This window comes from Ursus americanus, chromosome 12, assembly GCF_024610735.1.
Source record: "Ursus americanus isolate L20-20 chromosome 12, mUrsAme1.1.p, whole genome shotgun sequence".
Lineage (NCBI taxonomy): Eukaryota > Metazoa > Chordata > Mammalia > Carnivora > Ursidae > Ursus > Ursus americanus.
Genome location: NC_142138.1, coordinates 12275519 through 12302299, shown reverse-complemented (window position 1 = coordinate 12302299; position 26781 = coordinate 12275519). Strand labels below are relative to the sequence as shown.

General features: G+C 40.2%; 1 protein-coding gene across 3 annotated transcripts in view; it reads left to right on the top strand.

Annotated features, from left to right (window-relative positions):
• The window catches only part of USP24 (ubiquitin specific peptidase 24), a 132991-nt gene that overhangs the window by 36353 nt on the left and 69857 nt on the right, over nucleotides 1–26781 (top strand). For 2 of the 3 annotated variants that reach the window (XM_087865918.1, XM_087865917.1), the window contains exons 6-22: nucleotides 4252–4287; nucleotides 4647–4712; nucleotides 8268–8333; nucleotides 11115–11189; nucleotides 11957–12115; nucleotides 13246–13360; nucleotides 13564–13667; nucleotides 15777–15884; nucleotides 16066–16161; nucleotides 16254–16415; nucleotides 16611–16658; nucleotides 18526–18585; nucleotides 22004–22111; nucleotides 22780–22929; nucleotides 23546–23677; nucleotides 24522–24633; nucleotides 25718–25794. In XM_087865918.1, coding sequence (XP_087722044.1) covers nucleotides 4252–4287; nucleotides 4647–4712; nucleotides 8268–8333; nucleotides 11115–11189; nucleotides 11957–12115; nucleotides 13246–13360; nucleotides 13564–13667; nucleotides 15777–15884; nucleotides 16066–16161; nucleotides 16254–16415; nucleotides 16611–16658; nucleotides 18526–18585; nucleotides 22004–22111; nucleotides 22780–22929; nucleotides 23546–23677; nucleotides 24522–24633; nucleotides 25718–25794 — 1674 coding nt within the window. The remainder of the gene's footprint in view (nucleotides 1–4251; nucleotides 4288–4646; nucleotides 4713–8267; nucleotides 8334–11114; nucleotides 11190–11956; nucleotides 12116–13245; nucleotides 13361–13563; nucleotides 13668–15776; nucleotides 15885–16065; nucleotides 16162–16253; nucleotides 16416–16610; nucleotides 16659–18525; nucleotides 18586–22003; nucleotides 22112–22779; nucleotides 22930–23545; nucleotides 23678–24521; nucleotides 24634–25717; nucleotides 25795–26781) is intronic. The other variant, XM_045802243.2, reaches the window with a different exon arrangement.

The window sequence follows — 26781 nt, the reverse complement described above, 5'->3', positions numbered from 1 at the left end:
AAATTCTGCCTTTGATCCCACACCCCTGTCCAGCTTCATCATGGTTCTCTGCCCCTTCACACCACTACCAGAGAAGATTCTGTGTTCTCCCCTCCCACTTATTCTTTTACTAGTTACCCTAGAACTGTAACTTAAGTGAAGGAAATCAGAATTTCAGAATATCTTTATCCTCTTCTGAGCAGCACATACAGACCTTGGAATGTTTTGTGTGCCCAGTTCCCGCCTGACTTATTTACTCTTGTCCCCTTGTCTTTATCGTTCAGTGTCTTAGTCCTCTCTGTCTTGCTTGACCCTCAAACAGATACCATCATTGTTCTCTTATACGGCGTTTTGACTTAGCCGTATGTATGTGCTGTCTCACTGACTACCATACCTTCTGTATCGCTTCCACTGGGGTCGTTTTTTTTCTTTCTGGAGTGCATCCTCAAAAGGGTCCTTTAGTAAGGGCCCATTGGTGGTTAAGTCTTTGTTTTTGATGGCCCGAACTTTATTTCCCATGCCTCAGAGAGTATTTTCTCTGGGTTTTAAATTCTAGATTGACTGTTACACTTTCAGAATGTCAAAGATACTATGTCAGTGTCTTCTGGATTTGATTATTGCTGTCGAGAAGTTGGTGGTTGGTCTGACTGTTGTTGCTTTTGTAAGAAGTCTGTCCCGTCTCCACGGCTGCTCTTGGCGATCTCCTCTTTCTCTTTGATGTTTGGCAGTTTGACTCCTGTGACTATGGTATTCGTTTTATTTTGCTTCAGATTCATTGGGCTTTTAAATCTAAGGATTAATATCTTGTAACAATTCTGGAAACTTCTCAGCCACTGTCTTGCCTCTTCCCCACTAATCAGTCTTTCTTCTTCAGAACTTCAGGTGGATACATGTTAAACCTTTGTGTCTGTCCTCTGTGTCCCTTAACCTCTCATTTTCCCATCTTCCTATGTCCTTGTGCTGCAGGTTCTGATCATTTCTTCAGATCTGGGGTTTAGTTCACTAATTGTGGTTCTGCTCATTATCAGGTATGCCGTCTAACCTGTTCGTTTAGTCTTCAATTTCAGTGACTTTTCTTCAATTATATAAATTCTGTTTGGTTCTCGTTGGCTTGTTTACTCATTTTTATTATCTCACATTCCTGCCTCGTGTTTTCATTCTCCTGTGTGTTTGTGTTCTGTGTCTGATATCTGCAGGTTTGATTCTGTTGGCTTTTACGAACTTCAACTTGTTTTATGTCTGTATGTGTATATACCATGACATACATATATATATATATAACCATAATATATATATACTACCATAGTGTATATATATTACTAACTTCAACTTGTTTTATGTCTGTATGTGTATATACCATAATATATATATATATAACCATAATATATATATTACCGTAGCGTATATATATATATATATATATTACTAACTTCAACTTGTTTTATGTCTGTGTATATACCATTATATATATATATATATATATATATATATATATATATATTGTATTTGTTTCTCTATGAAGTCGTATTTCTTGAAAATTAATCTGGGAGGATTGTTTGAAGCCTGGATTGAAAGTTTCTTCCTTCAAAGAGGGTTTACCTTTACTTCCTCCAGGTGTCTGGGAGCACTTCAGTCTGGGAACACTTTAGAATAAATTCTCAGCTTAAGGTATTTCAAACCATCAAGTTAGTGTGAATTTTTTTTTAAAGATATACTTATTCTAGAGACAGAGAAAGTGTGAGCAGGGGCAGGGGGAGAGGGAGAGAGAGAATCTCAAGCAGACTCCATGTGGAGCACAGAACCTCACCTGGGGCTCGATCTCACCACCCTGAGATCATGACCTGAGCCGAAACCAAGAGTCGGCCGGCCAACCTTCTGAGCCACCCAGCGCCCCAAAGTTAGTATGGATTTGAGAAGCGAAGCCGTGTGAGGCAAGTCTATGTTTACAGACTCTTAGAGAGTTTTTTACTCCCCTCCATCCAGGATCAGAGTCAAGGTAGGCAGGCTTCCCTGTTGTTCCCCCTTTCTTGCAGGCGAGTTCTTTCAGTTCACCTTACACTGAGGTGGCAGCCCGTTGAGTGCCAGCTTTATGTGACTCTCTCCTCTTATCTCCCAGCCCCGCCTTGGCTGTGAAAATGGAGGCCACAGCCTGCACCCTGAAGGCTGGCCTCAGAGTCTGCTTACCTCACACGATTTCTGCTTTCTCTTTGTTTTCAGCTTCTGAGCACTTTGTGCCAACTCAACTGTGTATTTTAAAAGATTTTTTTTAGTGTTTTTGTCCGGTGGTGTTAGCGCTCTTCAGTTAGGTGTTTAGGGTAATGAGACCGAAGTCTCCGTGACCTCTTTTTTCTAACACTCTGCTGAAAGCACTCTCGGAAAGGCACCAACAGCCTCCATGTTTCCAGATCCACAGGAAATGTCTCCTGACCCCATCAACAGTGGCGGTCACTGTCAGTTCCTGCCCCCCCAAAATCAGTCCTTCTGTAGTCTCTTGCTTCTTCACCTACTCCGTAAGTCATCGCATTGCCCTCCTTGATTCCTTCACCTCCATTCGGCTTTGACCCAGAGCCGCCTTCTCTTTGTTCATTATGCTTTCCCTAAGAACTGTCTTCCATTCTCATGGCTGTAAATGCCATCTTTGTGCTCATGGCCCTTCAGTTTGTATCTCTGTGGCCCAGACCTCTTCTCTGAGCACACCAGACTTGAAGGGCCAGCTGTTTTCCTTTTGGTCACTACACAGACGTCTCAAACTTAGTGTGCCTGAAATGGATCTTCCTTCTGTCTCCCCAGCCTTCCTTCTCCCCATCAGTAAACAGCATCCGCATCTACGTAGGTGCTCAAGCCAGAAGCATAGGAGTCCACCACGATTCATCCCTTATGACCCACCTCCAACCATAAACACGTCCTTGGAGTTCATCTCAAAGGTGTTCAGTTCTCTCTGTCTCTGCTGCTGCCACCCTGCCCATGACACTGTCACGTCTTACCTGGTTACTGCACTTGTCTTCCAACTGCCGTCTCTCCCTTCCACTCGTCTTCGTCCATTCTGTTCCATCCTCCAGACAACTGCGAGACTGGTCATCTTATAACATAAAACGTGTCACTTTCTGGTTTAAACGCTTTTGTTGCTTTCTTTCCAATCCCAGTCTACACGTTTCCGCAGGATCTAGGCTTTGCCTCTCTCGACAGCTCCACCCATGCTGCTCTCCCCGGCTCACTGTGTCCCAGCTGGGAGAGTCCCTCCCAGTTCCAATTCACAGCCTTCCCCAAATGGGACCTTTTCCATTTCGGCCTCTCTGCCTGGACTCTTTGAATGGCTAAATCGCTGTCATTCTGTAGGATCCAGCTCAAAGACCACTTCGGAGAGGGTTTCCGTGACCACCACTCTGGGCAGAGTAGGCTCCTTCCGTTTCTCATTTGAGGACCTTTATGTGGTTTTTCCTTTTGTGGGATTGAGCCTAGACTGAATTAGGTTTTAGGTATGTGTTGGTTTACTTGCTTTTGTGGACGCTGCTACAGTATGAGCTCCATGAAAGCAGGGACCACATCTTTTCATAGTCTCTGCTCCCCCACAATGGTATTCAGCCCCCGGAGCAGCGAATTGCTTAGAAAAGGAAAGCAGGGAGGGAAAGCAAAGAAAAGAAAGCGCGTGCTCCAGGGCACCAATTAGTGGGACAGCTGGGACTGAAACTTAGCCTCTTTATTCGGGATCTGCTACTCCTTAGGTTAGGAATTCCTGATTTCTAAAACGTAATTTTCTTAGAGAATTTAACTTAAGTTATCCTGCACCTTGGAGAGCTTGAGCCCCTGCTCTCAGCCACGCAGAAACGCACGGACGCGCCATGCTGTAGCAGTGCCATCCCAGCACGGACGCGCAGCCTCCGGAAATCCTGTATGGTGATGGCCCGGACTCACGTGGAGCAACGTAGAAAAGCCTTTTGAAATATTTTTCAAATCTTCATATTTTTTTCCTCTAACTTTTTTTTTTTTTAAAGATTTTATTTATTTATTTGACAGAGATAGAGACAGCCAGCGAGAGAGGGAGCACAAGCAGGGGGAGTGGGAGAGGAAGAAGCAGGCTCATAGCAGAGGAGCCTGATGCGGGGCTCGATCCCAGAACGCTGGGATCACGCCCTAAGCCGAAGGCAGACGCTTAACCGTTGTGCCACCCAGGCACCCCTTTCCTCCAACTTTTGACCGAAGTTAAAAGAAATAAAAGAATTAATGGGGAAGTTCTTGTCTTGCCATCTCAATTTCTGTTTTCTTTTCTCACAGGAGCCTCATGGATGGGTGGTGGATTTGGTAAATAAGGTATACAACTTTTATTAATACGGTCATGTTTTCCTTCCTCTAACGAGACTGCCCTAGAGTTTGGTATTTTAAGTAAATGAGAGCTTAGAGTCATAAGAATTTTTCTCCTAAGGAGGTAGATTCTGTAGTTCCTCCTGTTTTTCACGCGTGCTGTGTATACAGATGAGCCTCAGCGTTAGGGCTCGGCACGCCTCCTGCAGAGTATCACGGGAACATTAGAATGATCTTTGGGATGGGTCTCTCAAGATCGGTATTATATAGAGCATGTTGATAGGGTAGAATGGTAGCCTTCGTTTTTTGCTTAAATTATTAAGGTGTACAGCATTTTAAAAATAATGTGTGCCCTTTTTTCCCCTCAGTTTGGAGAATTAGGTGGATTTGCAGCAATCCAAGCCAAGCTTCATTCAGAAGATATAGAACTTGGGGTAAGTTAAACCATGAAATATGCCCAAAGTGGAAGTTCACTTTATTCGGGCTGGTTTGTAACCCAAGGGACACAGTCTTGACACAGGAAGGGAAACGTTACTGTGTGAGTTCTCTCTGCGGGAGCACGTCCCGTGGTTCTGATAACCAAAGGAATACTTGCTCCTAATCATAACCCAGTTTCAGCAAAGGGCGTTTGCTCTTTTTTACTTCACTTCCCTTTGCCTGTGATATTTGTCTGTTCATTTGTGAGGGTTATATGAAATTACCTTGCTTTTTAAGGACAGTTGCTGTCTGTGGCAAGTGCACGTGTACGTAACAATGTCGTGATTCACATGACAACGTAGTTCCTAGTCCCAGGCACAAATAAAGTATTTCATTTGAAGGTTGTTAGCTTTTGTGTTACAGCGATGGATAGGTAACAAAGGGCTATAACAGGAGCTGATTAGACTCTTCCCTCAGGCACAATACCATTCTCTTTTTTATGACTTCATTTTCTCAAAAAAGTTTCACCTTGTGGTAAGGGGGAATAACTTAGTCTTTACTTTTTCACGGAGTGCTGACCTGTTTGTAACTCAGAGCACTTTATTCTGTTTTCTAGTTACTTATTCAGCCAACTACTCATTATGTACTTGCCGTGTATAAGGCACAGTGCTACTGCTGTTAGGTGATCAGAAAAGACGGTAGTACGTTGCCCCGAAGTGATGCAGTATTGCGCGTAGAACAGCAGTTATTCCTGAGGAACCGTGGCTAATCAGCTGACTCCCCCGGTCCATCTTTGGGTGAGGACGGTAATAACATCCAGGAGAGAGCCAGACCCTTTCTTGCCACCGTTCATGGTGAAAGATCAGGTGTCTGCCGGTTCATAAATACTGCTGCCAGCACTGACCGGGGAGTGGCTTCTACCTTCCCTGACGTGAGCGAGGTTGTTAGCTCAATCCGTTGACGTGAGCTAGGTTGCTAGGCTCAATCCGTTGAATGGATCGAGCATATTAGAAGTGACTGTTGACCGGGAAAATAACGAGTAGTGAAATAAGAAACAAAGCTTTTAAAACAAAAAATCTATTTGGATATAGGGTTTTATCCAGTTTATTATTTCTCAAGAACTGGCTGTAGAGGTCATTGGCCATATCAGAAATTAGCTTCATTTTTTTTTTTTTTTTTTAAATTTTGAAACACTAATTTCTGGCCGAGTTAATTTATTTTAAAAAAAAATACAGAGCATCCCAAGTTTCTCGCTTACTTGGAAGAAAATCGGCTAAGGGTAGATACATAGGAATCTGGCTTTACCCTCATTATTATCAGATATCTTGAGGCTAAAGATTCCTCCAGGATTTTTGCCATTTTTCAGAACAACCGTGTTGTTGCTGCAGTCGATACATAATTATATTGTTTAGATTGTATTTGAGGAGATGATAAAATTCAGTCATAGGAGAAAGAGATTTCCAAAGATCGAGACTCTAATTTTAGCAAACGAGTATGATTAAAATTTCACAGTAAAGGCCTGCTTTCTGACCAGCTAAGGAGGTGGTTATGTCCTAGAATAAATTCAGGCCACCGAGTACAAGTAAATGCATTCATTTTACACTTACGTTTATATCTACGTAGTTTTGAATTTGAAAAATACTGGGAAAAAACGTCATTCACAATTCATCAGTGAAAGACAGCTGTACAAAGTACGGAATGAAAGTTGCCTGTCCCCCTACCTACCTCCTAGGTAATAGCTACCCATTTAATGCATAGCTTTTCTGACTTTTTCCTAAATTTATGTAAAATATACCTGTGCATGTTCTTTCCCTCTTTTTCTTTCTCTCTTTAAAACTGAATTATAATCAAGCTATAAGTAGTAGCATATTTTCATTTAACAATCTCATGGACATCTTTCCAGGTCAGCACTGTCATCGTTTTTAATGGCTCTCATCTGTTCCTACACCTGTTCTACCCTGATGCTGTCATTTATTAAGGGGCGTTGGATTATTTCTAAGTTTTTGCTCTTCAGAGAGCTTCCCGTATAGATGTCTTCATGTGCATATGCTACCATTTCTGAAGGACAGATTCCTAGAAAATGGGATTTCTGGGTTAAAAACTATGTACATCTTTAAATTATAATCTGTAGTATTAAATCTCTTTCCAAAAAGCTTGTACCGGTCTGTACTCCTATAAACTCCTTTCCTGTTTCTCTTGTTAGTACTGAATATTTTCCATCTTTAATTTTTTCTTTATAATGGACAAAAGTAGCATTTTATTATTTAATTTGCAATACTCTGATTTCCTGTGAATTTGAGCATTTCATCATGTGATTATTGGCTATTTGCATTTCTTCGTAAATTGACCTAGTTTTTTAGGTTGTTTTGGGGTTGTCTTACTAATTTTCAGGATTTCTTTTTATGTTCGGCATATCAGTGCCCTGTCTCCTTTCATGTATGTGTGAATTTTTTCTTCCAGTCTTTTACTTCTCTTTTTATTTTTATTGATAGTATCTTTTGCTGTACAGAAGCTTCCACATTTTATGTAGATGGTTTTTTTCCTTAATAGCTTAAAAGTTTCCTAACTTGCTTAGGAAATGTTCTCCCATCTCAAAGTAATAAAAATACTCGTTTCATTTTATACTTTTACAATCTTATTTTTTATACCTAGTTCTTGAATTCATTTAGAATTTCTTTTTATATATTATGTAAGATAGAGCTCCAATTTCATTTTCTTCCTAATAGATAACTAATTATTACAAGATTCTCTAATGACTGATCCCTGGTTTCCTCTACTATTCTGATGTGTTGGCGCTACCACATGTCAAAGCCCCACGTGTCTATGGGTGTGTGCCTGGACTTCTGTTCCAGTTATTCATTCGTCTGTTCATTCTTTGCCCATCTGTATACTCTTGCTCCCCTGTTTTCATCTTTGATAGTTCCAGTCTGCCCAACATCATTCTTCTCTCAGACTCTCTTGATCATTCTCATAGTTTGACTCTTTGAATATAGTCAACATGTCAGGTTGTCCTGCAGAAAATCCCACTGAGATCATGTTTAGAATTGTGTTAAATTTATAGGTCAGTGTATGGAAAATGGCAGTACTGGTCCTTTCCATTCAAGAACATGGTATCTCCTTGTTTATTTGGGCGTTGTTTTATGTATTTTAGTAAAGGTTTATAATTTTCTTCATGGAAGTTTCTGATATTTTTTGTTGAAGGCACATTTCACCCCTTCACACCTTCACCAACTCTTCTCTCCTTTTTCAAATAAAAGTTTTTAGTATTCTGTGATAGGAACTTCAATAATCTTTCATCCAGTCCTCCAAAGTTTTATTGGCATATTATGATTTAAATTACATTAAATTTCTATACCAGTTTAAATAGATTGACATCTTGATATCAGTTCTTCCTATCCAGGAAAATGGTTTGTCCATGCCTTCATTCATGACTTGATCAAGTCACCATTTCAGATTGTCTCTGATACATTAAAAGGGGTCTGTTAAAAAAAAAAAGGGGGGGGGTCTGTTAAATGCTGAAAGGAAACAACCCTCGCACATTGATGTCTAACCTGCACTGTCCTTGTTTTCAGGCAGTCTCAGCATTGGTGCAGCCCTTAGGGGTGTGTGCAGAGTACCTCAATTCCTCGGTGGTTCAGGTAAGATGAGGCCACTTTACATTTACACAGAAGGTGACCTAAGACACACCAACAGTCATCATTATCTTTTTATCAGATTGTTCAGAATTGTGCCTAATCCGAAGTAACTTCTTTTTTTGAGATTAGCTATTTTTTGAGTAAAAATATTATCAGAAGATAACTACAAAATGATTAATAATTTAAGGTATAGGAGACCTCTGATATTTAAGAAGATTCTTTACCTTTTTCGTTTATTCTATCAAATATAACTTATATACGGTTACATGTATTTTTGTTTCCTTATCTATAAAGTAGGCAGCATATATCCCAGCCCCCTTCACAGGATTGTTTAAGGATGCAGTGCCATTATGTATTAAATGAGAGCAGTGTTGAGCAACCCACTGGGCTTGCTCACTAGCTAAGTGAATAGCAGCCTCACAGCACATCTTGTTTGATTTCCTGCCGCTGCAGGTCGTAAGTCAGCAGGTCATCCCGTAGTCGAAGCTGGGTGTATCCGTTTTCTAATGCTTAAGGCCTTTTGTATGTTCTTTTTCCTTTCCGTTGCAATTAACAAGTTTTACTGAATGAAATGTCACTTTGAAATACCTTCATTTTTTATTTTCTTTGTAAGTAGGTCTGTGAAACCTGTAACTTTCACAGAGATTTTTTTAAGTCACTATAAATGGCTTTGAAAGCATCGTGTCCTTTGGGAGCAATGTGTTTGTATGCGCTGTTCCTTCTTGTTAATATCTCATTTAGGGCCATTTTAACAAGGGAGATGGGATTTGTTTTAGTAGGTTCTAGAAATTTCTACCAATTAATTTCTAAATGTATGCTTCTTTAAATGTCAAAGTAATCCTGCATGATTTTTAAATGAAATCAGATGGCTGTTTATGTATTTCTTCATTCTGGATATTAAGTTCTTTAGAAACATTTAGTGTCCTTTCAGCTTATTAAACATATAATCATTAGTTTTGTAGTTGAAACACTAAGATATAAGAGGCAAATCATTTGACTTTTTAATAATTTGATAATTATTAATAATTTAATACTTGGCTTTTTAATAATCAGAGCCAGGATTGGATTTTTAAATGCTTTTTACCCATGCATTGCTCTGTTGGAAAGAGATTTAGCATAAATATTCCAGCTACTAATTAATATTAAATTCTTTAGAAATTCTAAGTTTGATAGAATTTTTACAATTTTATAGTGTTATAAAAAGAGTAAAAAAGTATTGAATTTCCAACTGTAGCATATTTAACTTTATTTTAATTATTTCAAACTGTCCAACCTTACATTTATTCAGCGATCTATTCATGCCATGAACTTATTCTCATACCATATTCACATCCTATTACTTGACAAACCAACAATTGTCTCTACTACTCGCTACTTCTGTGATTTTGGAAGACATATGTTACGTCTGTGCCTTGGGCTCCTTGTCTGTAAAATGATCATGCTGTCTCAGTCACAGGGGGAAGTAAGCAGGGCCGGTGCTGCTGACGAGAACAGTGTGCTTGCCTCTTATCCTAAGAGCCCCCAGTCCTCACTGTACAAGGGGCATGAGTAGAAAGGAAGAGATTCTATTTGGATAATTGTCTGATGTCATTTTAATTCATTGCTAATGTCTTCTTGGCTTTGACAGCTAAATACTGTCTATCTTCTCTTGTCACTAGATAAGTTTTAAAAATTATTTTACTGAGATGGAAGTGAGCATTTAGACCTAGATAATTTCCTACTTCGCACATAATATTTAGAGTCACTTATTTAATGATGGAGCATCGTGTTGTAGGAGTCTCCCGTAGGCCTCATTCGTATCAGCACACAAAAATAGTGCCTATGGCAGCACCTTTTTTGTGTTCCGCGCTTACATTAATTTGTTAAAATCAAATGCAAAATATTTATTACAAAAATAATACCTACTCATGCCTTATGCTTTAGTTTATGTGTCTTTGGTTGCTTTTTAAAAAGACCCTTATAAGGGACGCCTGGGTGGCTCAGTCAGTTAAGTGTGCCTTTGGCTCAGGTCATGATCCCAGGGCCCTGGGATCGAGTCCCACATTGGGCTCCTTGCCCAGCAGAGAGCCTGCTTCTCCCTCTGCCTGCTGCTTCCCCTGCTTATGCTCTTGCTCTTTCTCTCTGACAAATAAATAAAATCCTAAGTGGGGGGCAGAAAAAGACCCTTACAATCACTGAATTCTGGGGCACTTGGGTGGCTCAGTGGGTTGAGCATCTGCCTTTGGTTCAAGTCATGATCCTGGGGTCCTGGGTTCAAGGCTCGTGTCAGGCTCCCTGCTCAGTGGGGAGCCTGCATTTCCCTCTCCCTCTGCCGCTGCCATGCTTGTGTTCATTCTCTCTTTCTCAAGTATATTAAATAAATAAAACTTAAAAAAAAAAAAAAAAAAAGAATCCCTGAATTCTACTCTTGAAACCAATATTGCACTGTATGTTAACTAACCAGAATTTAAATAAAAATTTGAAGGAAAAAAAAAGAAACATCAAACGTCTATTGGCAAAAACAAAAATAAATAAATAAATAAAACATATTTTAAAAAAATAAGAGGACCCTTCTAAGATAGCAGTGACAGGGACTGCACCCACATGGTCTTGAAGGAGCTGGGGCAGGGAGTCCCTTGCGGGCCTACTTGGGATGGTAGCAGCTAGCTGTGGCAGCTCATACTTGAATTGACATCTTTGCATTGCACTTTCTCCTTTGTGAAATGTGAATGAAGAAGTGTCTCCTCTCTAGATCCTGGAGCAGAATCAGGAGTCTTTATTAAGTGCAGCCCTTTTGTTCTGCAGCCGATGCTAGACCCAGTCATCCTTACTACGATCCAGGATGTGCGGAGTGTGGAGGAGAAGGACCTCAAAGACAAGGTAAATCCTGTCTCCAGCCAGATGGGCCCCAGTGCCTGTTTGTCCGTGGAAGCACAGCCAGGACCTGGGGCAGGGTTCACACGCCATGGTTCTTTGGATTCTGGTCACATACAACTCACATCATATTAATTATACATTTTCTAACCAAAATGTGAAGAACCAGGTTGGCATTAAATCTTTTTTTTTTTTTTTTAAAGATTTTATTTATTTATTTGACAGAGAGAGACAGCCAGCGAGAGAGGGAACACAAGCAGGGGGAGTGGGAGAGGAAGAAGCAGGCTCTCAGCGGAGGAGCCTGATGTGGGGCTCGAACCCAGAATGCTGGGATCACGCCCTGAGCTGAAGGCAGATGCTTAACCACTGCGCTACCCAGGCACCCCTAAATCTTATCAATAGAGTGAATTTAGTGTTCTTAGTAAGTGATACCATTCAGAATTTTACTAACATGTTGATTTATATAGTATTATAACTGGTGTAGCATTGAAGACGTTTTAAAATAATTTGATACCACAAGGTTATACAAAGTTGTTTAAAGCAATTTTAACATTTAACATGATTTATTTTGTTGACCTTGAAATTCTCACAGGACCCTTCCCTTTGCTCACCTGTGTGCTTTTGTTTAAAAGCGAACTAGTTAATTGACCATATGGATTATCAGATACACCAAACCATTGCTGTTGAAAATGTCCTGTACTCCTGTATTATAAGAATTGGGATCAAAATGTTTTCATGATTCCTTTTTTGTTTGTGTGTGTTTTTAATAAAAGAGGTTGGTTAGCATCCCTGAGCTCTTGTCTGCCATCAAGTTACTCTGCATGCGTTTCCAGCCGGATCTGGTGACCGTGGTGGACGACCTTCGATTAGACATCCTGCTGCGCATGCTAAAATCACCACATTTTAGCGCTAAAATGAATTCCCTCAAAGAAGTAAGTTTTGTATTTGCTTCCAGAAGACTTAAAGCACAGACTCTTTAAGCTCTGCCAAAACTTGTGGTCATTAATATAAAACTGTTGGGAAATGAAGAAGAATGGTTTCTTGTAATCATACAAAAACGATTATATATAAAATGGTATATAGGATTATAATTGTTAATGTGATCTTTTTATGTGTGTTACATTTAAAATTCATTCTGAAGTAGCTGAAATATTTAGTGTTTTTGTGAAATATCCTGGAACATAATTCCTTGGAATAGACCGTTTGAGATTTACTTTTTACCCTAGGGGTACACTTCCTTTTGTTATATTTCAGATAGGTGTTTCCTTAAACCAAATGTTCTAACTAGGGTTGGGACAAAAACAAAAAGACTACAACTGCGACGATCTAAGCAAAATGCTGGAAGTATTTTCCTATAGCTTCCTAAACTTCATCTGAACATAGTTGGTTCTGGTGAGTATAGGTGGAGACAGTATAGCTCAGTCTTAACTCCCGTCATTTTTCCTGGAGTTCTGTATTAATTAGGAGGATTCTTTGCTGCAAGTGGAATAAACTCATTGTGAACCATCTGGGGCCAAAAGAGGAATTAGATGGAGGAAGGCTGGGCTGTTTCACATGAATGAAGTATTGACTAGCCAGACCCTGTAAGGGCAGCAGGAACAACTAGAATTTGAGACCTGACCACTGCCAGGACTGTGTCCAAGTCTTGTCCCTGCTTTTTGAGCGTGTTGGTTTCGCCTTCTCTCTTCCTATAGAGTGACATCTTTCATGGGGTAGACATCATGGCCATAGGTAGTCCCATTACCAGGGAGGGACTGACACTTTCTCTCTGGTCCCAAGTATAGAATTTGGAGGATGTGCACTGGTAGAAGTTTGGGTCAGATGCTGTTCCCCAAGCCATCCGGGGAGTGCCATTCTTGGCTCCATGTTCTTTTTAAAGAGACATCAGGAATAAGTAGTCTGTTAACTTATTATAGTGACTGGCCGTCAGTACATTTTGGCTAGTTATCAGACCACACTATAACAGTGTGAAAGTCACAGGCTATATATATATCCATATATATGTAGGTTTTGATTATGCATGTTTGCACTAGAGTCGTTCACAATAATCCTGTCTTTTTAGGTAACCAAACTAATAGAAGATAGCACTTTATCCAAATCTGTGAAGAATGCTATAGATACAGACAGATTGTTAGATTGGCTGGTTGAAAACTCAGTTCTGTCAATTGCATTGGAAGGTAAGTTGTTTTAAAAATATATTTTTTTTCCTGATATAATTATAAATAACGTATTTTTGTACTGAAGGTATGAAAATGTTGCCTTGCCTGGATTAGCTTTTAAATGTTGTAGCAAGTTAATATTGCTTTGAATTAATAGAATCATATTTAGAAAGTCAAGTGTTCACTGTATCTGTCTGCCTGTTGGGTGTCTCTTTTCTTAGGCAACATAGACCAAGCCCAATACTGTGATCGTATAAAGGGGATTATTGAACTCTTGGGCAGTAAATTGTCTTTAGATGAGCTCACTAAAATTTGGAAGATACAGGTAAGTTGATCAGAATTATTTTTGCCTTTTTCCAACATATCTGTCAGAAGGAGAGGGAAGAGGGTGGTGAACGAGCAGGGACCTGAGCTTCTGTCTTGCTTTAGCCACAGCAGCTCTACTCAGATGTGCTTTCCGGTTTGGGGCTTCTGTCAGTGTTGTGTACATGTGAGAAAGGCTTGCACTGCTCAGAAAGATGTGAAACGGCTGAGCCTGTCTAGTCTTCCCGTTTCTTGGTTAACACAATGAAAAGCCGTCCTTCCTGCAGGCTCCCCAGCAGTTAGTGGCAGCGCTAGAACAGTATGTCTCTCGTTTGTCAGTCTCATGTTCTTTTCACTGTTTGCTTATCAGTTTTCGTGGATGAGTTTTTCCTGTTGGGTTGTTCCATGAGGATGAAAGTCCTACTTACTGAGTTCCCAGACCGCGTCTCACCAGGACTCCCTGTGGCCGCCACAGAATCAGCCATGCCCCTGCCTTTTCCTTCACTTTGTTACTAGTCCATTGGACTCGTCCCCTCCCCCCCTTTCTTGGCACCCTCTTTGAGTCTCCTTTACTAACTTGTTTATTCTCTTCGTCTTTGTAAGTACTAGTTTCTTTCACGCCTTTGCTGAGATTACCGTCTGTAATCTCCCGTGGGGCAGCTTCCTCCCCTCCTGGGGCTTTGAGTGCCTTTGGATGCTGCTGACGCTCCGAACAATGTCCCCAGTTCAGACCTCTTCTTGGCTCTCAGGTGCTGTGTACCTAGATGCATAACTATTGCGCCTTCGTGCATATGCCATCTCGTAGGCATCTTAAATTCAGTATGTCAGCACCTGGTCATCTTCCAGGCTATTTCAGTAATGGTATTAGCCTTCGTCTAGCTGCTAAGCCAGAAAGAGGCCTGGAGCTCACCTTGACTATACCCTCTTAGTCACTGTATCACGCAGAATCTAATCAGGAAATAGAAGCTATAGTAGGTATTTCAAAGGGAATTGGATGCAGGGGCTTGTTTACAAAAGCCTTGCTGGGGAGGAAGAGCAAGAGAGAGAAGTAGGAATGCTGGAGGAACAGAATGGGGAAAGGAGCATCTGAAGTCCAAGGAAAGGAGGCTGCTTTGGGAGGTGCTTTCACGGCTGGGCGGCCACCAGGGCTTCTGGAATCCCTTGCCGCCACTGATGCCAGCACCTACATCACTCCCTGAGCATGAACCAGCACTTCTTTCTTCCGCTTCCCTTCTCACTGCCCAGCAGTGCCTCTCTTGGGCAGAATATCACGGGAGCATAGCTAGGAGAGGAAACGGAATTCGCAGGCTCCCAGCCTAGCAGCAGTCAGGTGTAGGAGTGACAGAAAACACTCATGGGTCCTATAAAATCTTGCTTCCCGTGTCGACTGTAGTTGAATACTCTCATGTAATGTTGTTTTGTGAGTGCGAGTTTTGAATCCACATAAGGTTGAAGATTAGAGGCCATGATGTATATATTGTATATCCCTAGTGCATTCAGTGAATATATGTATATAGTAGATACTGATTCTTGTAGAATTGAATCTAAAAAAAGTCTCTGCCTTTCAAGTCCTTCACATGGTGTGCAGTGAGGCATGATGGAGTCATGTTTGAGGTTATAAAGTGAGGTTTGACCATAAGGTCGACCACAGGGCCTACATCACTGAAGCAGAGATTTACTGCCCATGGGATAAATTAATATGAATTGAAGTTATAAACTATCTAGGAGCAAAATAAAAAATGAGGTAGATGGTACTCTCAGCTGCGGCCCTCAAGCTCATTTATAAAGTGCTGGAGGCAAATATGTTTGTTCTGTACTCAGTTTGAATCTTTATTAGCCAGTTGAAAATATTTCGGTCTCCTCTTGAAATGCATATGTCAGATTGAGAACTTTATTCTCATCTTTTTAAAGATTTAATGCTGCCAGAAATTTAACCAAGGCCAACTGACTTCCATTAACACTGGTTGCTTCCTGTAGTTTCGCCAGTGTTACCGCGCAAGTGAATGCTGATCAGACTAGAGTCAGTTTATCTTGTTGCTGTTTTACTTTGGCTTCTGTCAATGGCTGGGGGAAGCATGAGGGTCTTTCCAAGTTGCAGGACCTAACTTTCCCCCACCGTCTCCTTTTCCAGTCTGGACAATCATCTACTGTGATCGAGAACATCCATACTATTATTGCTGCAGCAGCTGTCAAATTTAATTCAGATCAGCTTAATCATTTGTTTGTTCTCATTCAGAAGGTACGTATCCAGTCAACTGCACTTGCTTCTAAGTTTTTCTAAAAGAAGCTCATTTTGAGGTTCCCCCCCCCCCCCAAGTAACACTTCTTACTTTTTAAAACCATTTTAGCTCCAGTGTAAAGTTTCGGCATATTTTGCCCTTTTGATAAAATTGGATTGTCTTGTCTTTTCTGTTCCCCAGAGCTGGGAGACTGAAAGCGATCGAGTAAGACAGAAGCTGTTGAGTCTGATTGGACGAATAGGCCGGGAAGCTCGCTTTGAGACCACTTCTGGAAAGGCAAGAGAATCAAATTAATCTTTCCAGCTGCAGATACTGAATGTGGTCTGACTGGTGTACGGGCCGGCTCATCTCGTGTGGCATTATTGCAGGTGTTAGATGTACTCTGGGAACTGGCGCATCTTCCGACCCTGCCCAGTAGCCTGATTCAGCAAGCCTTGGAGGAGCACCTGACAATCCTTAGTGACGCGTATGCCGTGAAAGAAGCAATCAAGAGGAGCTACATCATTAAGTGCATTGAAGATATTAAAAGGGTTGGTTTTATCTTTGGTCTAGTTTTTGTTGTCAGAGCAATGGTATTGTAATTGGAGCCAAATAATTTTCTTACCCTATTATGTAAATTAAATTAAATGTCCTACCTGGAAACTCTTGCCCTAGAGTCCACGATTAGGAAATGATAGCTACTGCTTTTACCATGTCACTTACATTTCTCTTAAAATTAATTTCAGCCTGGAGAATGGTCAGGTTTGGAAAAAAACAAGAAGGATGGATTCAAGGTAAGAATTTGCAGATGGAACCGCCTAAAAGGTATACTATTTTAATAATTTCTTTTAATAAGTGATACCATAATTTTAAGATAATAGTCTCTTTTGGTGTTTCTTTGAGTAATGTTCAGGTAGAAACTGCTGTTTAAATATTCACGAATCCAAAGTCACATTCACAAAGTAGTTTCATTATACTGTTGCCATAAAATTATAAAGCTTTTAACTTAGTTTTTTCTTTTGTAAAATAAATGCAAATTCTGCACAACTTTAATAAGTACAGTGGATTCTGCATAAGGATCATGCCCGTTTTTCTGCCATGAGGGAGAGATGGAGGATCGCTCATAGAGTAAGAAGAGAAGGGAGAAAAGAGGTTCATGCAGGGCTGGCACGCAGTTGTTTTTCAGGTGCCTGGTTCAGAGGTGTCCATAGAGAAATTCCTTAGTGAGTCCTGCTGCTGGGGTCTGATGCTAGAAGGTGGGTCTTAGGTAGCGATGGCTTTGGAACCCCCCCCCCCCCCGGGGCTCTGGTCTCTAGGCTGCAGGGGACTTAGGACCACCTTTTGCAAGCGTGGTTAGCAGAGTAAGCAGTGAGGACTGTAGCTCTCCTGTCGCTCCAGTGCCTCAGCATCCAGCCTATGCACAAGGGGCTAATCACGGGGCTGCTCACTGGAGCGACGTCCCTTGTTGCCGCAGTCCTGACCAGAGCCGTGCACTCCTCCAGCGGAGGCCCTCAGGTGGCCCAGACCAAAGGGAGAGCCTTGTAGCGGGAGGGATTTCATCTTACCGTAACCTAAGAAGAGGTTTTGGTGAATAGCCAGGGGCTTAGTAATTTCATGGGCTAAACATTTTTCTTGGCTTTCATTAATAAGTATTTCTTGAAAGGATTTTGAATACTGCTAATTTTCATTGGTGTATTCAGAGACTCTTAGCCCTTGTAAAGAGGCTGTGGTGATTCAGTAGGCTTTTATTAAGTTCTGTTTGGTCATCAGGTTTAGTTGGGGACATGTAAGAACCCTGTGTTTTCTATTTCTGACACTGAAATTTGATCAGGTGAATGTTCTGCACAGAATCTAGCTTTAGAGATTTTCACGAAGTCACTCGCAGGACGGAGCTGGTGATGCTCAGGTTACGGGCGGTCATTCCTTTAGTTCAAGGCATTGCTGTCATCCTCAGATACAGTTTGGATTTTTCCCGTTTTCTCAGCTCAGCAGTTCGGGTGATGTATCGCAGGCTCTGTCTTTACACTTGGACCTCATCCAGAGTTATGTAAGGAGTTCAGATCAGTAGTGACAGCAAGAGGAAAAGGGTATCTATAGAAAAACAGTTTTTTCTTCTCAGTAACGGGTACATTTCTTTATAAATGTGAGGGGTCCGCCCCAAAGAGACTGTTCCCTCCCTCCAGGGAAATGGCTTTTAAAAGCAGAAACCCCTTCCCACTGTCTGTCCCTTCCTTGTTGCGGCTCAGGCTCAGCGTTCCTTAGCTCTCCCGGTCAGGTCAGTGGCTTCCCTGCGTCTTTGCTGCCTCTCCGCAGTCACTTCATTCATGCCTGTTGTTCTGTGACAGAACTCAAAGAGCAGCAGGGCGATTTTCGCAGTCATTTTGTGAGACTTGAAAGGAGTACTCTTCCTTTTTTATCTCCCACTGCTCCCAGTACAGAAATTCTGATGGACCATTATTTCGTTCCAAATAACAATACCTTGCATTTACATAGCACTTTCTAGTGAACTGAGTGCTCTCGCAGATACTCTCTGAAAGTACACAAGGCTGAGGGGGGCAGTGGGAAGATCAAAGCCCCCTGGATATGACTCCAGGCAGGGGGGTGAGTTATATACTGCCACTAAAGGTGTTTTTCTATGCTATGCCCTTTCCTGCCAGGCAGCAAGGTGGGCTGACTGGGGATTATGTCTCCCTGCCAGGCTACACAGAAACTAAGCAAAGGGTAAGACAAGATCACCCACCTCTTACTCCCCTCCCACCCTCAGCTACCTCTCTGTTCCCCCCAACTGATTCTCCTTCCCTCTGCTTTTGACACTCTTAAAATTCCCAAATTCCACTGTTGTGTTCAGAAATTCTGACCTTTATTTCTTAACTTTATTTCTGTAGATTCTGCCAGGATACCCTTGGCTCCCTTGGTCCTCTTTCCTTTGCTTCCTTTATACCTTCCACTGTTTACCCCCAACCCTCTCCCTCTTATTTCACTTCTTTTTTCCTTCAATTAAAAATTTTAAATGTACTCATCCAAAAAAAAAAAAAAGATTTACTAAAAAACCAAAAAAGTCATTTTTACTCAAGTAGCAGTGTTTGCGTATTCCCTAAGTCATTCTCTTCAGGCTTCCCCCGGCACAGCGCCTGGCAGCTTCTGAGTAGATGCCCGTCCCTTCCTCTGATTCCTCCCCTTCACCCTGTTGAGGACAGTAAAATCATTACTTACCCAGAGTGGAGTGGCCTCTACTTGCTAAATGTGTAATTGAAAGCAAAAGTAGCAAGATGTCCTCAGGACAGTCTCACAGTAATGTGGTTAGCACAGGAGGAAATGCTTTTTTAAAAATGTCCTCCGCGCAAAAATTGGTACTTAGAATCGAGATAAATGGCTAGGTCTGGAAAAATAAGGCAGATGAAAAAGTGGGGATGTTCAGCTTTGAGAAGAGAATTCAAGAAAGAATATGAACGTGTTCTTCAGAGACTTAGAGTGTGATAGAGAAGTTTGATTCCATTGACTTTTTATGTCTCCCAAGAAGTCGCGGGAGGCATGTTTCAGTATGAGAGGGCAGTGCACTTTCTGTGAGAACAGTCTGCCGTCGAATGCACTGCCTCCTGAGTTCCTCATTGCAGGAGACACTAGGAGAAGAGTCATTTAACAAAAATGAGTGAGGATTTAGGCTTAGGTTTGCAGGCTGCACCAGCTGACCTCCGAGCCTTCATCTAACATTGAGTGTCTAATTTGGACATACCGTTACCTCCCCCTTATGAAACCTCAGCTCCATTACCAGGCATTATCAAACATGCTCATTTTAATTGTTCACCATAGTCTCTTGCCCCTTTGGTAACTAGAGAAAAATAATTTAAATTTTTCTTGTAACTTAACAGCATAGTGTCATAGATATGATGAGATAAATAACATCTTTCCTGTTTGCTAGACTTTACGGAGATTATATCAGAAATACTTTTTAAATTTCGATTTTATATGATTTCCTTAATTTTATTGGATAGCGAGCGATTTTCAGAGGATGATTTTCTATGTTAAATAAAAATAATCTAGCCATACTTGATTTAGTCTGTCATAATGATGCTTTTTTTAATATATGCAATTATTTGCTGAAGTGTTCATACTTATATCCTAGTGTTTATAATCGTTTTGGTAGATATCAGTTTGGACTTAAGCCCTTAGAGTTTTATTCTTCGTCATTTTGCAGCTTTTATATTTTAGCTGAAATATGTAGGTAGTCTTGCAAATAGTTGGCCTTTAATATATACCTTATTTCTCTAATTCTAAGATGCCCGTGTTTGCAACCTGCATCACAGACCTAATAAGTTTGCAAAGAAGAGAAAAAGAAATCACACCTCTTACTTTTGCCCCCATTCATTTGTTTAAATTCCCACTCAGAGTTTGAATGTAAGCCCCCCTTTGACCAGTATGCAGAGCTCCACCGGCACAGTGCTTTTCATCATCTAGAGTAATGATTTTGACCACTGAAATCTCTAGGAGTGACTGGATAATTTTGAGGCATGTGAAAGAATACGGAATTTTGTGTCCTTGTCCTTTTTTTGTAAAACTCGAGCTGCTTTTTTCCCTTAATCGAGTTGCATTGTGTATACTACAGGATAAACGGCTTCTCTCAAATGATGGGTGCACCTTTGGCCAGAGACATTTAGTGCTGGGTGACAAGGCCCTTCACAGGGTCTGAGTCTGTCACACCAGATTCTCCCAGCTGTGAGAAATGCTTGAGACGGAGACCACGGGCAGTTTTCTTTGCTTTTGACTTGACAGACACAACAGGCTAGTCAGTGTTTTACCATAGAGCCATCTGTTTGAGAAGAGTTTAAGTAACAGATCGCGATCTAAAGAGAAGTTAAAAAGCCATCCTTGTTTGGTGCTCTTTAAATGAAGTCACAACTAAAACGATAGGTGGATGAACAAATACCTTTCCTGTGCAGCTAAAGGGTACACGTCCTCAGGTAAGGACAGCTGCGTCAAGAGTTACTCCTACCCCTAATGGCTGCTGAGTTACTTTTGACAGTTGTAAGAAGCGTCCATTTCAGAAACGTTGAAATTTATAAAACCTGTATCTTAGAATCCAGGAAATACGGTATTTGCTGATCGATTGGCTCATCCTCAGGAAAGCCAGTATCGTTTCTGGCAGTAGCTCTCGCTAATCTACATATTCGGTAGGACGATGTTTTCCTGCCAGAGACAGAAAGTATATTTTTCAAGAGTATTTTCTACCGCATAGAGGTTTTCATCTTACAGAAGCACTTGAAGAAGGAAGAAGGCCTTAAAAACAAAAGCAAATTTCAGCCTTTAAAATAAAGGCTAAGGACTTAAAACTTGAACTCAGTTTTTTAGACACTTAATCGATCATTTGATTAATAGTGTTAAATGGACAGTCTTCCAGATTTTACAAATGTCTTAGTTCAAAAGATGCTATGTATTAAAGAGCAGTTGTCTTTTTAAAGATTGTTTCACGAACATCAGACTTTTCAGATATGTACAATGAAAGATCTGGATTGTCGTGTACCAGTTTCATAAATAACATTTGAAAGTCTTATGAAAGAAACATAGTCTAAATGTAAAGTGGCTGTAATAATAAAAATAAAATTCTCTCTTGCAAAATTGTTTTAACTAGGACGTACAAGCAGGTCATGAGTACTTTCTTTAATATTTAGACCACTATTTGTATCTTGATCATATCATTGGTGTCTTAATCATATAATTACAGAAAATCATATTTTAATACCATTTTACTTATCAGCCAGCTCAGTATTATCCAAGGTAAATTTTGGCCATCAGTTTATTTCGTTCCGTCAACATGTCCTAGCAGCCTGTGCTACTTAATCTATCCTCTGAAGTTGCTAATTCCTTGTCGTCTGTTTTTTGCTGATGTACCCTTACACATTTACTGTCACTTCACATCCACTCCTGTTTGCGGTTCTTGGCCTTAGGAAATTGCATGCAGAATAAGAAGTTGCAGACTGAATTATGAATGCATGGAGATGAGCTCTAAATGAGCAGTTTGAAGAGAAAAATAATAGAATGTGTAGCCATGAAACCTAATTGACTTGGGAAATTTTTATAGCTAATAATTTTAGCCTGCCGTTTATTTCTAGGTTTAACTGATGTAACTTCTTTTTAACTCTAGTCATCTCAGCTCAATAATCCCCAGTTTGTATGGGTGGTGCCAGCTTTGCGTCAGCTCCACGAGATCACCCGCTCGTTTATAAAACAGACCTATCAAAAGCAAGACAAGGTAAGAGAAGAGTCCTATTTGATGATTATACAGTTACACACACAGCTCTTAGAATAACAAAACATAAAGAGATTGCTGAGTTTTATAGTCCCTATTTTACGTTTTTATGATTATTAATATAGTTCATTTATATTCTCTAATAATCTTGTTTAAACATCATTCTGCTTTCATTTCGTTGGAGCTTTTCTTTTGGTCTATCCCGAACTCATTCCCTTTTTATTTCCTTAATTTATTGAAGTGATTACGCCAGTTTTTAAAAGTTAAAATGGTGTTTTGGAAATGTGTTTGGAAAGATGTAAAGACATTTGATCTCAGGAAGATTAGATCGTTTAAGGACCCGGAGCTTCCTTAGTGGGAGAGACTTCAGAAGAAAGATCCGGAAAAGTACACAAGCAGTGAAATAGTTCTGTGGAAAGTCGCCTTAAAAGACAAAAAAAAAAAAAAAAACTCTAGAAGAAAAAAAATTAGGGAAGTTTATTAATTCCCTTAATTCTAGCTATGTGCCTACTAGATGATTTTATTTGCTTTAGTGTAGGGACGGGAGTGAAGAAATCCTTAGATTCTCTCTCCTTCACTCACCTAGGCCCACGTGCTAAAACAAGCTTGTGTTAAACTGACAAATCACTGCAGATTCTCATACCACTTCTCTCTTTGTTGTTTTTGCCAAGAGCATTATTCAAGACTTGAAGAAAAATTTTGAAATCGTGAAATTGGTAACGGGGAGTTTGATAGCCTGTCATCGACTTGCAGCCGCTGTGGCTGGACCCGGAGGCTTAACTGGTTCAACACTGGTGGACGGCCGATACACTTACCGGGAGGTATCCGGCATTGCGCTTCTGTGTCGTGATTTACCGCATTCGTTTGGCTTTTTGCACCTGAACTATAAAAATAATATTTGTTGGGTGTCACTCGAAAAGACGTGGCATGAGCTGTCTTTGTAGTGATGGAACAGTTTTGTGTTTTGACTATAATCATTTAAAAATAAAAGTTGAGAAAATTGTTATTTCTGGGTAAATCTTTCAGTAAATCACCTAAAAATTGCCTGTGATAAAGAAAACCATCTTTCTTTGGTCTTTCATCGGAAATAATAGTTGCCAGTTCTGTGGGAAATTGTTTTGTTTCTTAAATCAACTGATTAGGAACATTGTTTTTAAAAATTAGAAAAAATCTTATCTCACTACTTGTGAGTTTGTGGTGTTTTACTTGAGATTGCTGAAATGATATTTTACTGACATCCTAAGTGAGCTGGAATTGGTAATAGACTTGACATTGTGTCGTCAGCTTACAAACAGATGTCTCCCATTTATTTTACCCTAAATGACATGAGAAAGCATTAGGTAGAACTCTGTTTTTTAATTTAAAAAATTTGTTTTTAATTTTACTTTTAGGTAGGAATGCCTGGAGTTAACTAATTAGCATTACTTCTCTTTGCAGTATTTAGAGGCCCATCTAAAATTTCTAGCATTTTTCTTGCAAGAAGCTACTCTGTATCTGGGTTGGAATCGTGCCAAGGAAATCTGGGAGTGTCTTGTGACTGGCCAGGATGTTTGTGAATTAGATAGAGAGGTAAGAAGATGGTATTATGAATAAAATAAGGCAGAAGTGGGACTTAAATATTTTACCTTTTCGGTGTGTCTCATATTTTTTGCGGGTCTCACATCTTTAATTCTAAACACTTGTCAATTTCTAAAGCATACATTTATACTAACAGGCCAGGAACTGTAAGTGCTGAAAAAATATTTTATAGAATATATATCTATGACCTAAATATATAAGTTCTTCACTAATTTTTATACCATTCTGGATAAAACCGAATTCAGAGTGAGCACAGCTACAGAATTCTTGGTGTGTCTCATATGTTTTCTCCCTTCCCTGGAACTAATGTCAAGTTACCAACCAGAAACTGAGTTCCTTTAATGATGTTGTACCCCAGAAACACAAGGAAGAATAAATGCCTAGACAGATTTTTTAAACTATAATTAAGCAGCTGAAAGTAGATTAAACCAGGAGCAGAACACCTGACTTGGCATATTTTAACAATGAATTGCTGTTTGCTCATCTCATTTGACAGAATTGTAACTGCTTCGTAGCATTGTTGAAAGGACTGCATATATCCCCTTGCCTAGCACAGTGGCTGGCACATAGCAAGCTTGTTAATAAACGTTAGTGGAGAAGCCCAAGTTTAAGCTCCATTGAACAGTGTGAGTTTATATTTGCATTATCTGGGGGAAAGGTTGCTAGAACTGCTTTATTTAGCTCCAGACTACCAGGCATTTCAGTTTTCAGTGGTATTTCGTCAATAAATATTTTTGAAGATTTCAACGTGACTTATCCTCACTCTCCCACTTTGGAATCTGTATTTGCCTGAAATGGATTTTAGTTATAGGGTAACATTTGTCTTGATCCACAGATGTGTTTTGAATGGTTTACAAAAGGGCAGCATGATCTCGAGAGTGATGTTCAGCAGCAGCTTTTCAAGGAGAAAATTCTTAAATTGGAGTCATATGAAATCACAATGAATGGTAGGAAAACAACTTAAAATCTTTTTTTTTTCATTTCTTTAAGAAATTTTATTCTTTCCTTTCCCTCTAAGTCCATTTCTCAGAAGCAACTGAACAGTCTGGAATATCCTTCTGGACTTTTTTTTACATCTATATAAACATGTTTATATACACGGATAAGTTCCCTTTTATGTGAATGGTATCATATGATTAATTTCAAATTATATGGCCCAGTAGCTCAAACTGTCAAATGGTAGCATGTATCAGTACTTCATTCCATTTTATGGCTAAATGCTACTCCATTGTATGAATATACCACATTTTATTTATCCATTCATCAGTTGATGGACATTGGGTTGTTCTCACTCTTTGGCTATGATTAGTAACACTGCTGTAAGCATTTATGTACAAGTTCTTGTGTGGACATTAGTTTTCTTTTTTCTTTGGTTGTATACCGAGGAGTGAAATTGTATCCTGGAACTAACATTTAAAAAACTGTTGAACTGTTTTGCAAAGGGGCTGCACTATTTTATATTCTTCCCAGCAACATCTGAGGGTTTCAGTTCCTTCCCATCTTCACCAGCTCTTGTTACTGTCATCTTTACTCTTGCCATCCTGGTGTGTGTCAGGTGTTCTCTCATGGTTTCGGTCTGCATTTCCCGGATGACCGATGATATTGAGCATCTGTGCATGTGTTCATTGACTCTCTGTGTACATTCTGTGGAGAAATGTCTGTTCAAACCTCTCGCCCACTATGAGTTGGGTTGTCCTTCTGGTGTTGAGCTGTATTTCTGCAGAGTAACTCCTCATCAGATACACGATTTGCAAATATTTTGTCGCATCCAGTGGGGAGTCTTTTCACACTCTAGTCCTTTGAAGCACAAAGTTCTCATTTTGATGAGGTCCAATTTATGGGTTTTTTCTGGTGTTTTTGTGCTTTTGGTACCATATCTAACAAACCATTGCCTGATTTTGAGGTCTTGAAGATTTAGGTCTGTTTTGTCCTAAGAGTTTTACATTTGGCTCTTGATGTACTTTGAGTCTTTTCCTTGATTATCTATGGTATTCAGAGCGCATGAATTTATCTGACCTTCTGTAATTTCAGGTTTTAACTTATTTAAGACTTTTTTTGAAAATGTGAATCTTTGTGATCATCGATTGAAACGACAAGGAGCTCAACTGGTGAGTACGTCATTCTGAAATCTAGGTAATTTGGATGGTCTAGTAAAACACAGCAAAAAAGGTGTTGTAATTGAGAGAAAACATGACTTTTGTTAAAGAATGGGCATCTCCTCCACTGCCGTCTTCTGCACTGACGACAGGGCTTCTCTTAGAGCGTCATGGAGGCCCCCCTTTCCAGCACAGCAACAGTCGCTCGCCAGCTGCCTGCGAGAGCACAGTTGACTCTCAGATCCCTCCATGCTTCTTGCTGACCTGGGGCAGCCAGCAGCCTCCTGGGCTAGGTGAATGCAGTAGGGATCATTTCATCGAAGCTTCCGACTCCTCAGATCCAGTAACAGACATGTTCCTAAAAAATAACAACATCTTTAATTCTAAAGGTGAATCTTCAGATCATCGCAGTGGCAGGGATTCGGGGAGAAAATTTTAGGAACAGTCCATGAAGCAGGAAAGTGAGGGTCCATAGAAAGTATATAGCGTATGTTTATATTTACATATGCACCTTAAAAGAATGAAAGACAAAAAATAACTGTCTTTTCTAAGACATAACTCTCTTGATTCAAGACCTGGCTTCCCGGATGGTAAGAATTTTTACGAAATGTCTAAGGCCTGGATCCTGTCACTTGAACGGAGCTTTGGGAAGACCAGATTGAGCCTTAAGGGTTATTCACCACTTCTGGCCTGGCTCTCTTGCCTTTTGGAGAAGAGCTCCTGAAGATGGTGCCCACCTCAGTCCTGTGCGTTTCCACTTCTGTAGCATGTTTGGGTATATTTCCAGCTTGGGTTTAGGAATATCTGGAGAAAACTCTCCATATCTATTCTTGTTGCCGTGGACATAGCCCAGTGTTTCTGTGGTGTTTTTTTTCCTTTGTTTTAAAGTTCCAAATCATTACAATAGTGCCCTCGTATGTAGCTTGGTTTTTGCAGCCTTAACTCATATTAAACTGAAAGGTGTGAATGAGTGACATAATAGAAAATAATTGTCTGTAA